The sequence below is a fragment of the Lolium rigidum genome, chromosome 5 (genome assembly GCF_022539505.1).
Source record: "Lolium rigidum isolate FL_2022 chromosome 5, APGP_CSIRO_Lrig_0.1, whole genome shotgun sequence".
Taxonomy (NCBI): domain Eukaryota; kingdom Viridiplantae; phylum Streptophyta; class Magnoliopsida; order Poales; family Poaceae; genus Lolium; species Lolium rigidum.
In genome coordinates, this window is record NC_061512.1 from 163,397,312 (window position 1) to 163,412,541 (window position 15,230).

Consider the following 15,230-nt stretch of genomic DNA (forward strand, 5'->3'; position numbering starts at 1 on the left):
AGCTGGTAAGTAAGAAACCATGCACATCTCATAAATCCCACATTTTTCAGGCGACAACACATGCTCGCTAACATGCAGGATATCAGACAGATCACGCCCCTTTGTCAAGGGGCATACAGCTTTGACAGGGTGGGCGATCATTCCCGCGGTTGCCTGTACTCGATCATCTCCGGGCAGTAGCGCCTGGACAACACCTCAACCTGCTCGATGAAAGGCTTCTCCCTGTGGCCGCCAATGCCACGGACTATCTGGTTCCATCTTTGGCGGCAGACTTCACCAGATCTGAGCAGAGGGAAACACCCCAGTTTATTACAACCAAAAGGAAAGATAGTAACACAATTCGTTTCTTTTGGAATACACAACACAGAACAAAGAAAGTAACAAGTGCTAGTGTATGTCAGGATTACCGACGGGATTTACTGAACTATGTGCATGATCCAACCGCACACTATCCCTAGCTATTATTGTCCATTTACCTAATGTTATAGTATCTCAATAAACAAAGCCAATAGCTCTGTTAGCAAACTCTTCAAATGTTAAGGGTAAAGACGTTGGCTTTTGCTTCATATCCTTCAAAGCAAATATTATTTACTCCAACAACAAGGCCATCTTAGTTTGATCATAATGCATTCGAATGTTTGGGACTCTTGAAGTCAACATGAACTTGATTGACTCGTAAAAATAAAATTCGGTAAGTTCACCATACTACTGTGTGATTAGGAACATGGTGAAGTTGAAGGCTGTGAGCTAAATTAGCAGCAACGCTCACCTGTGATCGAGAAGGCTGTCCCAATCGACATCTTCGACGCAAACAGCATCATCCTTCTGGAGCCTGTTTTATTTTGTTAAGAAATTAGCACATGGAGTATACGCTGTTTTCATGACAAGACGCTTAAACATATGTGAAAAAAATCAAACATATCCTTTTCAATACACTATAACTTCAACTGCAATGCAAATCAATAGCAATGAACAACTCGACAATCAATAAGAGTGTATGATGGCCTCTAAAAGTTCTCCTATCAAAATCATGTTTTGTGCATATACAGATTCCAACCAACTCTCCTAGGCTACTAGCACGTCAAGAGAGAAGTAAAAGACTTGTGTTCTGTTGTGTTGAAGCTTATGTGCAAATTAGGTGAAAATATGAAACTGTGTAAGATGGATACAGTATATTATGCTACCTGGCAAGACCTCAGGGGGGGGGATAGAAATCTTCCCCAATCAAGGACAACTCCACAATTCTCAATGCAAAAACAAGCCAGAACAAATCAACTCGAAATTCCAATAATGGCATAACTTCCTTTTGCGGGAGACATAGATGACCACAACTGGGTGCTCAGATGACTACCTAAACATTAGACCCGCAGGCTTACAGCAACATTGACTCAATCCTACTGTTTATTGTTGTAAATGAGCCAGAGATGATCTCTTTTAGTTCAAGAAATAAAACAGAAAAAGTCATCACACTTTGATAACTAAGGGTGCGTTTGGTTCGTGCACATCAAGCCCTGCCAATAATGGAACGCCAATAATTCTGCCACCCTGTGGTTGCCAAAATTTTGGCAACGATTTGTGAAGGAAACACTACAAGGGACATAGGCAGCCAAATAAATGGAAACAAACCAAACAAGTGGCACATCAATCAGCATGACCAATATTTTGCTATGGTGAGTTGGGAACACAAATCAAACAGATCCTAAGAGCCTCTACAGCCCAGAACTTTCCATGGAATGTTAGTTTACAACCAAACAAAGCCTACAATGGAAGTTAAACCTGGTGCAAGCTACCAAAAATAGAGAGGGGGGAATTATTGGATTTCAATCTGTCCTCATTACGTCGTGAGTTGTGACCCTGTAGGCCTGTACAACAGAAACATAGACGGCTTGACCAAGCAAAAAAGCAACATAAACATGACCATGGAACATATGCATTACACTGAAGTCCCTAATTCTAAAGTTCACGCCTTCATGGTACTATGTAGACCAGAGCACTATTAGCATCAACCATGCGTCCATAACTTTGGGAATTACTGAAGAAATAAGTTTATGGACCGGAACTTGCGTACGCTACAGCCTACTCTTATTAACAACTTTTTTTTGTAACTCAGATACAAATAAGATGCAGTGTCAATGGTGAAAAAACAATTGCCATAAGAGTACAAACTTACGCTTCCACCATTAGATAATCATCAACATCTGCCCAGATTCCTTTCCTAACCATCGGAGATGCTAATGTATTGTACCTGAAAGTGCACCGGAAATTAGTGGTGCCAACATATAACTTCCATGCAAGAGTAACCGTGTACATGCATAATTGCATATAGACACACACAGGATGGGAAACAATGGCGTGCACTAAACAATGCAATGTACAAATCGTTTACTACAGATTGAGTGAGAAAACAAAGCTGTAGTAGCAAACAGAAGTACTAACCACTTCATGCAGCAATTCTTGTGATTACGGGTGGTTAATTTATCACTGATTTCCTCCCAGGAAATGTTATCCCTAAGCTGTCACGGACAATAAGTAAACCAACTCATCAGATTCAATCATGATTTATGTCATTCAGCAATATGAACTGCTAGAAACATGGAAGCTAGAACGGAGTATAAAATAAACACAGTTCAGACCAATAAAACTGGACTGAAATACACAATACCAACAACAGTGGTAAATTACAAACCTTCCGATTATCGGGATCTTTTATTTGATGAGCTTTTATACGCAAGTCAAGGTTCACCATATCGAATAGCTTTTGATGCTCATCCTGTGTCCAATGTCCTGAAGAAATACCAGTCAAAGAAGGCACTTATCTCGTGGACGAACTTTCCATATGTTTAACTGACACTCAACAACTTAAAACTGGAAAATAATCATCTACATAAAGTTTATGACTGTGGAGCCGTATTAGCACCCAACTTACAATGGTGAACTATTTTTTCAGTAATTTCAATATTAGCACTAAGCAAATATGTGAGGTTTGTTGCTGTTGCATATTCCATGCCTGCACCAAATATTAACTAGTAGTATGCAGAGTTGGGCTCAGCTACTGCTATAATTATACTTCAACATGACCAATACCCGAGTGTGACAGAATGACAGTGAGAAAAAACATACCCGGAAAATAAAAATAAAAATACTATGCAAAAGAGTTATCCACTGTGAGAAAATAAACATGTGCATCTTTAAGCTAAACATGTGCATATTTGCTAAACATGTGCTGAAATAATTAAAGTTTGAAACAGAAAAATTAGGTATAATATGATAGAATTTGGTAGCAACCGGCACCTTTTTTCAAGTTCTCAGATTTTATTCTTCTCCAAGTATCTTTTACATGGATATCACACTTCCCAAGTTCACGTGCCAATGTCTTCCACTCTGTGCCATTATTTTGGACAAACCTGCATCATAATGAAGTGATCTAATCTTAATTACATGAAGCAACAGCAAGGCATACTGGAACTTTTCTCAATAACAAATATCAAAAAGTATGCTACATGTAAGAGAGATGTATTGATGAACTTCACAAGGTACAACAAAGTCTAAATCATAGTATCCAACTCGCAGCAGGGCAAACAGCAATCTCCACCGCACTATCTCATTCATGATCCACCATGATCTGATATGGGCTGGTGCAAAATTTAATTTGTGGGGAGTGGCAGGCAATCCCATATCGTTGCTTGATAACAGGGGTGCATTCTGATGGTGATGATGCCATGAGAGATTTACACCAGCCACCACCCTCACCAATACAACTAACCTTTGTCATCATCAGATCTCGCTTCAATGACTAACAGATCAGGACACCGTTGGCCCTGTTGATCAAGCATATCTTCATTCCCCTTCGTCTGGAACTAGAAGAGAGGGCTGTCATCTAAGAAGATTAGGGACAGTTGCTTGAAGGAAGTGGGTGTGGGATGGTGAGCCAAAGTAGATAGATCGAGACAGTGGTGGCAGCAATAAGAAGCCCAAGCAGTGACATGGAAAAATTGCATTAGCTACTGAAGCAGCAGAGCCAGGCTGGCAAAACAAACCTGTACCTTCCTTTTCAATTTTTCAACTCCTAAATACTCACATTTATATCAGTTGCAAAGGAAAACTAATGCATGCAAATCAACTTCTATACACCAGAATTATCGGGTTTGTGAACTGTCTGACAGGAGAACCCTATTTTATCATATCAGGAACCACGAACTATGTATCAAGTAACTTTTCTATGAGATCGGCAAACTATGCATATTAAACATAAGACAACACGCACCAAAGATACATAAATATAAGTTCACGCAATTAACTATTTTCTTGATTATTTATGGTTTGCTACAGATAAGCACTAGCTAAAGTCAGTTAGCTAATATATTAGTGGCACTTGCGGGTTGTTCTATCCAACTTTGGTGGCACACGTAACCACCAAGCAAATGGTATAAACACCAGGAAGGGACGAGGTCAATGGACAACCGTCACCAATTGACATCTTTAATAGGAGTGAAGACATACTGCTAAGTAGCAGCAAACATTAATTTATTTCAAAACACAATGGACAAAAATATGATTACTTTTTAATAGTAAAGACAATGGAGTAAATAAGGTAATGCAGATAATAAATATAATTTTATTTCAGCAAAAGGAAAGTATGGTACCGCCGAATATGCTCTTTTTCTTCTTGTGTCCATTTACGTTGATCACTCCTACTGAGTAATACACGTGCCCGGCTGTATATGGCTTGGTGAGGTCTATGGGGTAAACATTTCCCTGCAAAGAATGTGCATCAATGATTAACAATGATAAGTTTCTGCTATCCAGGCCAGGCTAAGAGATGAAATTTGGATTGCTTGGAAATTCAAAGTGAAATGGCGAGTCTCAAGAAAGACTGTTCATAGAGGTTAGATGCTTAACTGACGTTATTACACAAAGGCAAGACACAAAGGCAAGCGAATATGAGGAGAAAACATTGACGAGCTTAGCTCCAGATATTTTCGTCTTACCTATAACATACCAACAACCCCTGAGCTCTTTGTGTTTACGAGAAGACTGAATCATCTCAAAGCCTTTCTCTCCCAATTGCTTCATCTAAAATAAGAAACACAGCAAAAAAATCAAATATGATGGGCATGGCATTTACAATCACGAGCGAGTTTAGTTGTAGATAAAAATGTAAATATCAATCGATAGAGGGTGGGAAGAGAGTGAAACAGAATATTAGTGCAACATTTGCGCAAAATTAAAATCAATTTAACTCCAAGATTAGGTCAATATAGACTTGTAGAAGCTAATTCTGTACACATTTGGACAAAATAAATTAAAATATACTTGATGATTGTTGGATCAAATTGAAAGAACACACAGTTGCAAATTGCAAACAATAATTTGAAGTTCAAGAAAAATTATCCATCTAAATGATGAAGTACTCTTGTCTCACACCATCATGTCAGGGGCATAGCTTCCATTCAATTTAAGTTTGTTCATTATGACACAAATGCAAAAAAAAAAAATTAAAACACGAGATGAAACCTCTATAAAATCCCTTATAGCTTCCATGAGGGTGGCGTTTTCCTCTGGGCTAAACCTCTGTCCATGCACAAATTTAGATTCATCACTGCTCCCACCTTCTCCATTGTCGCCACCTCCGATGCCAAACACCTCCTCAGAATCAGCAAAGCTCACACGCTTACCCTTGTTCTTTAACTGAGCTGCCTTTTTCTTTTTCTTTTTTCCTCCTTCGTTCCCCTCACCATCACCAGCTTCAGTTCTGAACACTTCCGTGGTATCAGCAAAGCTCACCCGCTTGCCCTTGTTCTTTGACTGAGCTGCCTTTACTTTCTCCTTTATTCCATCTCGCGTTCCATCCTTGCTCTTCTTTTTCTTCCTATCATTCTTACCATCTACTTCAGCCTCCGCTCTCCCAGCAGATACATTCTCACTAAGTTCTGGACTGGATTTATCGCCTTCCTTTCCTCTCTCCTTGATCTCTCCATTCTCATCTTTGCTAGTATTTTTGGTTTGGCTGCTCTTTTCCAGCACAACTGGATGCTTCTTCTTTCTCTTCTTATCTTCATTTGCCACAACTTGATCGGCAGCAGTATTATTATCCTTGTGTTTGCTCTTCTTTGACTTGCTACATTGCTTCCCCTCAACCCCATCTCTTTCTTCCACTGAATTTTCAGCAGTAGTATCAAGTGTCTCCTTCTGACTGCTCTCTTCCAGCACAACTGGATGCTTCTTCTCTCTTTTATCTTCTTTTACCACAACTTGATCGGCAGCAGAAGCATCACCAGCATCAGTATCCTTGTGTTTGCTCTTCTTTGACTTGCTAGATTTCTTTCCCTCAACCCCATCTCTTTCGACCACTGAATTTTCAACAGTACGATCAAGTGTCCGCTTCCGGCTGCTCTCTTCCCGCACAACTGGATGGTCCTTCTTTCTCTTCTTAGCTTCTTCTGGCACAACTCGATCACCAGCGGAATCCTCGCCAGCATCGCTACGCTTGTGTTTGCTCTTCTTCGACTTGCTAGATTGTTTCCCCTCAACCTCGTAGCTCTCTGCTGCCAAATCTTCAACAGCAGCGTCAGATGTCTGCTCCTGCCCTTTCGTCTCAGCTTCTTTCCTCTTCCCCTCTTTCTTTTTCTTCTTGTCTTTCTTTACATTGTCTTTCCTCATATCGCCACCAGCAAGCTCTGAACAGGGCTCTGCCTCCATCAAGCCAGAAGTTTCCGCACCTGTGTCACCTAAAAAGTAAGTTGTGCAGTGCAGATTCAGAGAGCAGACGACGAGGCCGCCGGCCGGCCGGCCACTAGAGAGAAAAATCTACTGCTCCTGTGTGATGTTGACAGAAGCCAATAAGAAGCCTAGGGGAAGATTTTGGATTGCATACTAGACTAGACTAGACTAGACTAGACTAGACTAGACTAGACTAGAATAGCTTCTTTGCTTTTGAGTTTTGATCGACGGGGAGAATGAGCAAAGGCCAAAGGTGATCACAGAGGATAAATAAAGTGCAACAAAATAGGCCAATCACCGACAAGCTTCCAGTTGCGGGCGCTTTACCTGCGTTCCGGTGACCGGCGTCTTATCCTGCTCCAACAGCAGGGACGACCTGCCTGCAGATGGGCGGGGACAGTAGCAGCAGAGGGTGGAGGAGCCGGTGGCAGGCGAGGATATGCGAGCGCGTCCCAGCGGCGAGGAGCCGAGCCTCTACTCCGACGAGCTCAGGCGCATCCCAGCGGCCGGCGGATTGCGGCGTACTCTCTGCGGCGGCAGCGTTACCCTAATGGTAGGTATCAAAAGGCCAGCGGGCCAACGGAACGAACCGGACCTAATGGTTGCTTTCCATCTATAGGGCCGCCACGGCTTGACCGTGCGTGCGTGTCGTTCTCAGTAAATGAGCCAAATGTGGGCCTTGCAGCCCACTAGTAAAACTGTGAGGGTCTCTCAGTCAGATGCCTGCCTCATGATGGCAATTTTATCCACGGATCCGGGTATCCACGGATATTCGACCCACCGGGCACGGGTATGGAGGGTTGATTGTGTCCACGGATTTCATGGGGCAGATATCCGATAATTCATGGAGTGGGCACGGGCAGAGCTTTTGCTCCATGGATATTCGATGGATATCCAACTGACATGTGGAACCCACATGTCAGTGACACATGCGATTTTACCTATGATTGGCTGTCCTTTTCAGGCCCAAATCACCAAACCCTTAATTTAAGCCTTAATGATTTTATACTCTAAATAATCACGGAATCGCCTTGTGCTGGTAGGGCTTCCACCGGTCGCATTGACTGTGGATCTTCGTTGATTGCTCCGCCTCCTCGATAATGTGATATATTGTTGCTTTGATATTCCTATGAAGTTTCGACATAATTACGGCTGAAATGCTACTGAAATAATATCGAAATGCTGCCAAAATATTCATGTTAGCTTATTATTGATGAAATGCAAGTGAAATATTGCTCGAAATGGTACTCAAATTTTATGGGTATGGATATCCATGGATATCCGGTATCCATCGGATTTGGATTTGGAGCGACATCCATGCCCACGGATACTTTCGTGGGCGGGGCAGAGCGAGGCTGATGGATTTGGGCATGGATCTGGTTTTCCTATATCCGTCCAAACCCGCTCCATTGCCATCCTTATGCCTGCCACGGTTTCCTCAACAACAACAAAAAAACAATCCTGGATCTGCGCCTGCACAAGCATCGTGACTGGATCTACACCAGCTAGGATTACCAAACCTGAAAAAGAAATCCTGATCTGTATATATATCGACATCCCTCGCCCATCTCTCATGCGGCACTTAGTCCCAGTGATTCGTCTATAGATTTAAATTTTACACAGTTTTAAACAGTTAGTTGCCGACGGAGACTGCAATGGGAATGGAAGGTAAAGGGAGCGATATTTCCACTTGGGCAAGAAACACCGTAGTACCACACGGAGTGTCTAGGAAACAGATAACGACTCTCCATTATTTTGAACGGTAAACAGCGGCAGCTCGCTTGTGTGACGGAGACAGAACGGAAGAACAAGGTGCCTGATTTACATCTATTCCGACAGCCAAGCAAGAAGGGTCTTTCACATGGAAATGGCAGAATAGATACAATCGAGAGGACGGCAAATCCACATATTTACTTGCTACATGTCTTTACTGGTTGAGCAACTTTATTAATACAGCAGACTTATGCTCTGGAGGGGGCATGATCTCACTAAGAAATAACAACCTTTGGCTGCGGGGGTTTCAGGTTGCAAAAGTAATAAACACTGTGGTTTAGGCATTAGTAATCTGCAACGACGGCGAAATGTGGCTCTACTCATGAAGAGTTTACATAAACTTTACAATCACCTAGAGATAATGGGTCTATTTAGTTTGGGGATTTATGAGGACACATATTTCCTTCTAAGCATCCGGCCGGCCAGTTGCTCTTAATTTTTGAGACTCTCTCAAACGGCTCAACAGTTTCAAGAACGTTGTTGAATGTCAGGTTACACCGGCCCAGCAAGAGGAATCACTCTGCGACAGCGCAGCACCGGCCCAACAGCTACACTACAACGGGTCTGTCTTCAGTTTCAAGGTTACAAACATAAAATGCCTAGCTAATTAGCAACACTAGGCCAGTATTAGCACCAAGCCTAGGCTATTTCTGGCTCCGCTCCTGCGTGCCGGCACCCCTAGGCTGGACCATATAGATCGGGTCCAGCGCAGGAGTGTTGGACAAAGTTTTGGGCCACCTGCCAGCAGTGATTTGATAGCGCCGATTGGGAGCTCATTTTCATAAATGATGGCCCAATAGTCTTCAGGGCCGTCGGGGAGATTGTTTAACTCAATCACATATAGTTCAGTGCTTGGTGACCCTATGTACTTCGAATGCTTGCATATACGTTCTTAGGGGCAGTTCTAAATTAGGTACCTAGTCTATAGTTTGGTCACTTGTTCGGTTAGTAGTTCTTAGTTTGTTTTCGTGAGCTCTTTTGATGTACCACCACCACATCAATAGGATCAGTCTATTTCTCTAGACCCATGGACGAATATTAATCTACACTAGTGGTTGGGGCGCCCCATGGGGCCTCCTCACCGGTCATCTGCAGTCCAATCCTGGTATGCACAATTCCACTCTATCGCCTGCTGTCGATGAAAATAAGCAAGCAATTTTGGTGAGCAGCTGAGTGTGCATTGCATGTTATCCAGTTTTTTTTTTCTGTATAGAAGTTTACTTCCCGAGATATAAGTATTATCCAACATGTTTATCTGGACAAGCAAAGAATCCATCTAGATTACTTGTATCAATGAGTGCTTTAGAGCACAGAAAAGTGAATCAATCAATGTGTAGTTGCATGTTGATCAACCTTACAGAATTTCTGAGACCTATAGTCTGCTGAAGTTATGTGAGAAACATATACAGTTGAAATCCACTTAAGAACCCACCCACCAGGGAGAAACCGGGCAACCGCCGGTCCAGCACAATCATCTTCACTGATAAACCGCTTCAGTGTTCAGAGCAAAAAAATTGTACAGGAAATGATGCACAATAGTATTTGTATGCAAACTACACAATAACCGATAGCATAATAAGAAAGTTGGTACCAAGAAGACACAATACGTGACACTACATAGTTGTACATTATGACAGACCAAGGGGCATTAGCAGTTCTGTGACCAAGTAAAATGTACACCGAAACAAACATAGCCATCGGCGTTGCGCCTCCCTCCCCCTCCTAGCTCCACCCAGTTCCCTGCTCTCTTCTCCACTGCTATTTCCTCTCTGCTTTTGCCTCTTTAGCTTCCTCTCGCCATCTCCTGCTACTCTGGCTTGCAAGCATGCTCTGATCAGTGATTCAGTGCCATCATCAATATCGAAAATATGTATTGTGCAACTGAAACAAAGGAGCACCGGAATGGAGAGCAGCTTCTCCTCATGTTCAAATTGTCAGGTAATGAAGCACTAACTTAATTAAGCAGTAACTTGATCAACTATCAATGTCTCCTTAATGCTCTGTTTTCTTTAACGTAATCTAGGATTCAGTAGAAAATTTTCGAAGGTCCTGTGGTAAAATTTCTAGTCGTATTGAATATTTCATAGAAGTTAATGCAGTATCACTAATGGCAAAGGGATTTTGAAAAAATAAATACATCACAAGGAAATAGTAGAACTCTATACCCACTTCAGTTTGGCAATAACAGGATTCCATGTCAGGTTGTTGAGGGAAGGCTTCGGGTTAACCACTATAGTAGCCTACACGAAGTAAAAATCCATAAGGAAGTGAAACACAATGTCATGTTTTACTGCAGATGGAAAGATGTGACTACATGATATGAAGATTTCATTATATTGACTTCTTCATTATAAGTAAATTCCATGTATCAACTCTGGTATATTTCCACACAAACTAAATATTATTGGTTATGTCTTTAAGTAACAATGCATGATTTTATTCACAAAAGTATAGTAGTGCACTTAATGAATTAACATGTGTGTACTGGCAGCTCTTTTCTGCCAGTTTACTATGGACAAGGACGGATGAACAATATAGTTTGATCAATCAGCCTACTTGAGTTGACATGTTAACTGAAAACCTATGTAATCTCTAGTTCAGGATGCAATACATCATATTTGCACTACCATACTGCTACCAACCCTTGACCCAAAACTTTCTAACAAGTTGTTGTATATGAATAAAATGTACTGCAAAATAAATAAAACACTGGGGAAAAGATACCATACCTGAATCTGAATGTTCTGTTACTTGGAAGCATTGGTTGAAGTGGGAAACAAAAAGAATATGAAGTGGTAAAGTTGCAAAGATATAACAATCCTATTGCAAAGATTTCAAAACTTACCAAACCTAATCTAGTATCGAAAGTTTAGTGAAAAAAAGCAAATATTTGATGTTATTGTACAAGAAACCAAGTAGGTAGTTTGCAAGTGTTAAGTTCAATACTGCTTCCTAAAAAGTTAATGAACCCCACTTTATAAATAGGTAAAAAGAAAACCGGAATCTTGAAATACACTCAATAAATGGAATAATTTGCTTGCATATTTTCCATTTGTATGATGTAAGAAAAGGTTGTATAGCTTGGTCCCTACACTACTGGTGTGGAGAATAGAGAAATAGCTCATAAGAACATTAAATCTATATCTTAAACCATAGCATACAATAATGTGTGAAAGTATCAAATATATCACCTTTGTAGCAGTTAAAGCAGCTTCAACAATACGAGTCCAAAACTCCGTTGGCACATTTGGCTGCAGAGAATATACAAATGGAAAACACAAAATGTTATTTTGTTCAAAGAAAAAAAATCCAGTGCTTTGTCAGGTAATAAATCCTTTCATCTGGTGCTTCCTCAATAATCTTCTGATCCCTTCTTTGTAGACTGCACCATGTTTGTCACCAAATAACTTTATAGATTGAAGCATTGCCACATTAAACAATCCGCCAATTAGTCCAGAAAGAGGCTCTACGATTTGTCTAGTTGTACTAACCCATCCATCAGACGGTGAAATAATCTCTGAAACTAAATAAGGTCTTAAATTTGATATAGTAGCTGACCTCCATTTAAGCTACACCAGAACAGAATAACTCACAAGCGATTGCAGCAAGCAACAAAGTGAACTCACTTGTAGAAAAAATGTTGTATTGTAGAAGCCATAGAATGGAAGGAAAACCAAACCATACAAAAGTTGCAGGACATAAGCAATTACTTAGAACCAGCTGCAACAACACTTATACCTTATTGTCCTGCTCCATGCCATTACCTGTGGGGACATCACCTCTTCGGAGAACACGCACTCGGTGCCCCAACCCCAGACGACCACTGGTGCCAATTCATACATCATCCTGACAAGGAAAAACTTTGTAAATGAGTACCCTACAAGCAATTCAAACAACTATAACACTGGAGCATGGAACTACATTCGCGAGGATCACTAAAATTCCATGAAATGATGCAAACATGAAAAACCATCTCATCATCACTTTGCTATTGACAATATTCGGATGATTCGCTATCTGTATAGTATGATCATTACAAATGAAACTTTTGGTTACTTGCATAACAAATAGATGGTCTACAAGGCTCTGCAGATTACACTGAAGTACATGTAACTGACCGTATTAAGAAACCACGCAGATAGAACTACAATGGGAAATACGCTGCTCATACAAATATCCCTCCAAGAACTACATTTCAATCTTTCCGTTGTTCCTACAGTCTGATTCGCAAGAGATAGAAAAAGACAAGTGTCAGTCCCATTTAGCTTTAGCTCATCCACTCAGCTCGACTTTGAATACGACATGAAGAGGAATACCAGAAATTCCTATAATTCGGTCATCATAGTAAAGCCACCCGAAACACTCCTCCGCAAGTCCAACTCAGTGAGTCTCTCATGGACTGTTTACCTTGATCGTCTCTTCGGTGAATCTGTAGATACAGAACAAAATGTAAAACGTACAAATGAAATCAGAAAGATATAAGATGTAAATTGATTCAAAAATTATCACAGACAAAAGTCTGAATTTGGATAGTTTTTAGAGCAATTGGGCTTTACATCTGAGAAATATTATGTGATCCATATGTCAAACAATCCAACAAAATACATCTTCCTGGGATTTACTCATATATTTGATCAATGGCAGGTTGCACATGCATGTCACATAGCACATCCAAATTTCTGAAAAAAAGGAATTGTTGAATAGGTAACGAGGCATGAAAGGGATTTATATTCCCCTATAGACTGATTGGATTTTCATCGAACATTTTGCATGCATAGTAAAAAAAGATTCTACTACAAAAACAAAGATGAGAGAGGAAAAAAGAGACAGATCAGGAGAAAGAGAGGTGTGAGTACCTGCAAGAGAGGGATGTACTGATGGAGGCAGAGGCGTCAGGGTGTAGAGCTGTGGTGGAGGAAGCAGAGCCGGACCAGTCGGCGCACCCGACAAAGAGGGTCGTGGATGGAGGCAACATAGCTTCTTCTTTTCTTCTCTCTTGCCCGAATCTCCTGTTTTGCCATCGCTTTCCTCTCTTGGTGGTGTCGGAGCGCGCTGATCTAGAGAGATGAGGGACGAGGAGGCAAAGCCCGGCCGCCACACGTGATGAAGAGGGTCGGGGATGGAGGAGGCGCCCAGGGCTAGGCAAGACTGGACGACTTCTAGGATGGGCGGCGCCCTCAAGTGGACCTGGGGTTCAGAAGGTCAGTGTTGGGGTTGGGGTAGGAGCTGTAGGCGGAGGGACGGTGAGGAGCGGCGGCGCGCTGGGTAATAGACGAGTGCGAGAGAGTGAAGCCGTTGGGGAAAGGGAAGAGAGTGGTTGGCTGCCGTGACGGAGGTGGGAAAGAGAGGTCGCCCAATGGAGACCGGAGAGGAGATGAAAGGAAAGAAAGTTAGAGAGATGGGCGTGGGGCTCGATGTAGAGCAGGCGTCAGACTGTCCAATAATAATGAGGGGAAGCGAACACGTTTTCTCTCGCAGTGTGGTGGACATGAAGGAAATTACAGCTACTGAATAAAAGGCATACTGTGAAACTGACAGGTGGGCGTTCGACAGGGTTGGGCCTATGTGTAGTGCACAACGGGTAGCACCAGCGCGGTGCTGATGCACACACCCCTCTGCCACACCGTAGACCGCAGCACATGGTGTCTTGAAATCATAGCAAATTCTACGACAACAATACAATGACAGGTCGGTCCACAAAATGCTCTGGTCCATGAGCAGCGTGTTGCGGGTATAGGAAATATGGTCTTGCCTAGCTCCACTTAACCACCATGCGCCAGACGAAAGAAGCAATGAGGCAGCACTTCGGCGAACGAAAACGCCATCGTGGAGCGTCCTGGCATAGGCCAAGCACCCACGCACTTACTTGTTCTCCATGGCACTCATGGCAATACATTGGAAGATATATACCTCCAACAAATCCAAAAACCTGGATTAGAGCATCCCCACCGGTGCCCCCATAGCGGCCCCGATAGCGATTTGGGAGCCGGGAGCGAAAATAGGCTCGCACCGGCGCGTCCCAAACGGCGCCGGCCAATTTTTGAGCCCAATAGAATCGCCAGCAACCCCGTGCCGTCCCCTTCGTCATGAGCGTAAATCGGGCGCGCCAGCGCCTTGCGAGGATGAAATTTTTGGGTGTGGGAGCCGCCTTTCAGTGATGCCAGGGCGCCACGCGGGATATTTTACCACCACGACGCCTGGCCGGAAAGTCTCCCGCCACGGTGCCGTGCGGGAAAGTCTCCCGCCACGACACCGCGCGGGATGTTTCCCGCCTCGCCGGCGGTCTATATTATCCCTCCTTCCCCGCCATTGCTGCAAAAACCCTAGAAAAAAGCACAATGTGGGATTCGTGGGATGAGGCGGCGCTAGAGGCGGCCGTAGAAGTGTTGGAGGCGGACCCGCAGCTCGCAGAGTACGAGGCGTGGGAGGAGGCGGCGCTAGCGGCGACCGTAGATGCCTACGACGCGGGCGAGCGGCATCGCCAGGAGGTGGAGCGGCGGGAGCGGGAGGAGGCGGGGCTGCTGCGGAAGGCGCGACGGGAGGCGGAGCGTCAGCGCCAGGAGGCGGAGCGGCGGCGCCATGAGGAGGAGAACCGGGTGGCGCTCGAGGAGGCGGAGTGGCTGGAGTTCCAGGAGGCGGGGCGGCGGCGGGAGTAGCTGGAGGAGCAGTTGCGTCAGGAGGCTGTGGTCGCGGATAGAGCCGCCTACTTGAAGTTTGTGGCGGAGAGAGCAGCGGGG

At 43.3% G+C, this 15,230-nt stretch overlaps 1 protein-coding gene and 1 long non-coding RNA gene across 4 annotated transcripts; both read right to left on the bottom strand.

Annotated features, from left to right (window-relative positions):
• Positions 1-28: 28 nt before the first annotated feature.
• LOC124652202 (DNA-binding protein REB1-like) lies at positions 29-7,235 on the bottom strand. 3 transcript variants are annotated; one of them, XM_047191222.1, is made up of 11 exons: positions 7,048-7,235; positions 6,247-6,719; positions 5,515-6,063; positions 4,989-5,073; positions 4,644-4,755; positions 3,292-3,404; positions 2,687-2,784; positions 2,437-2,513; positions 2,171-2,245; positions 770-832; positions 29-282 (listed from the first exon to the last, which is right to left on the bottom strand). In XM_047191222.1, exons 2-11 carry the CDS (start codon positions 6,697-6,699, stop codon positions 138-140), a joined length of 1,770 nt encoding a protein of 589 aa, XP_047047178.1. In that variant the 5' UTR covers positions 6,700-6,719; positions 7,048-7,235; the 3' UTR covers positions 29-137. The 3 variants fall into 3 exon arrangements, with proteins under 3 accessions (XP_047047178.1, XP_047047176.1, XP_047047177.1); XM_047191220.1 differs by having other exon boundaries at positions 5,515-6,719; XM_047191221.1 differs by having other exon boundaries at positions 5,515-6,728.
• Positions 7,236-9,924: 2,689 nt separating this feature from the next.
• LOC124657924 lies at positions 9,925-13,884 on the bottom strand. Its single transcript, XR_006988932.1, has 4 exons — positions 13,350-13,884; positions 12,810-12,922; positions 12,612-12,713; positions 9,925-12,339 (listed from the first exon to the last, which is right to left on the bottom strand). It is a non-coding gene; the product is annotated as an uncharacterized LOC124657924 (long non-coding RNA).
• Positions 13,885-15,230: the final 1,346 nt, after the last annotated feature.

Bases quoted from the DNA above. Each gene is read 5' to 3' on its own strand.
- LOC124652202 (XM_047191220.1), bottom strand. From the start codon at position 6,699: ATGGAGGCAGAGCCCTGTTCAGAGCTTGCTGGTGGCGATATGAGGAAA. The intron at 2,514-2,686 runs GTTTGTAATTTA...TGTCCGTGACAG, and splicing joins AAGATCCCGATAATCGGAAG to CTTAGGGATAACATTTCCTG. The intron at 283-769 runs GTGAGCGTTGCT...CCCTCTGCTCAG, and splicing joins GACAGCCTTCTCGATCACAG to ATCTGGTGAAGTCTGCCGCC.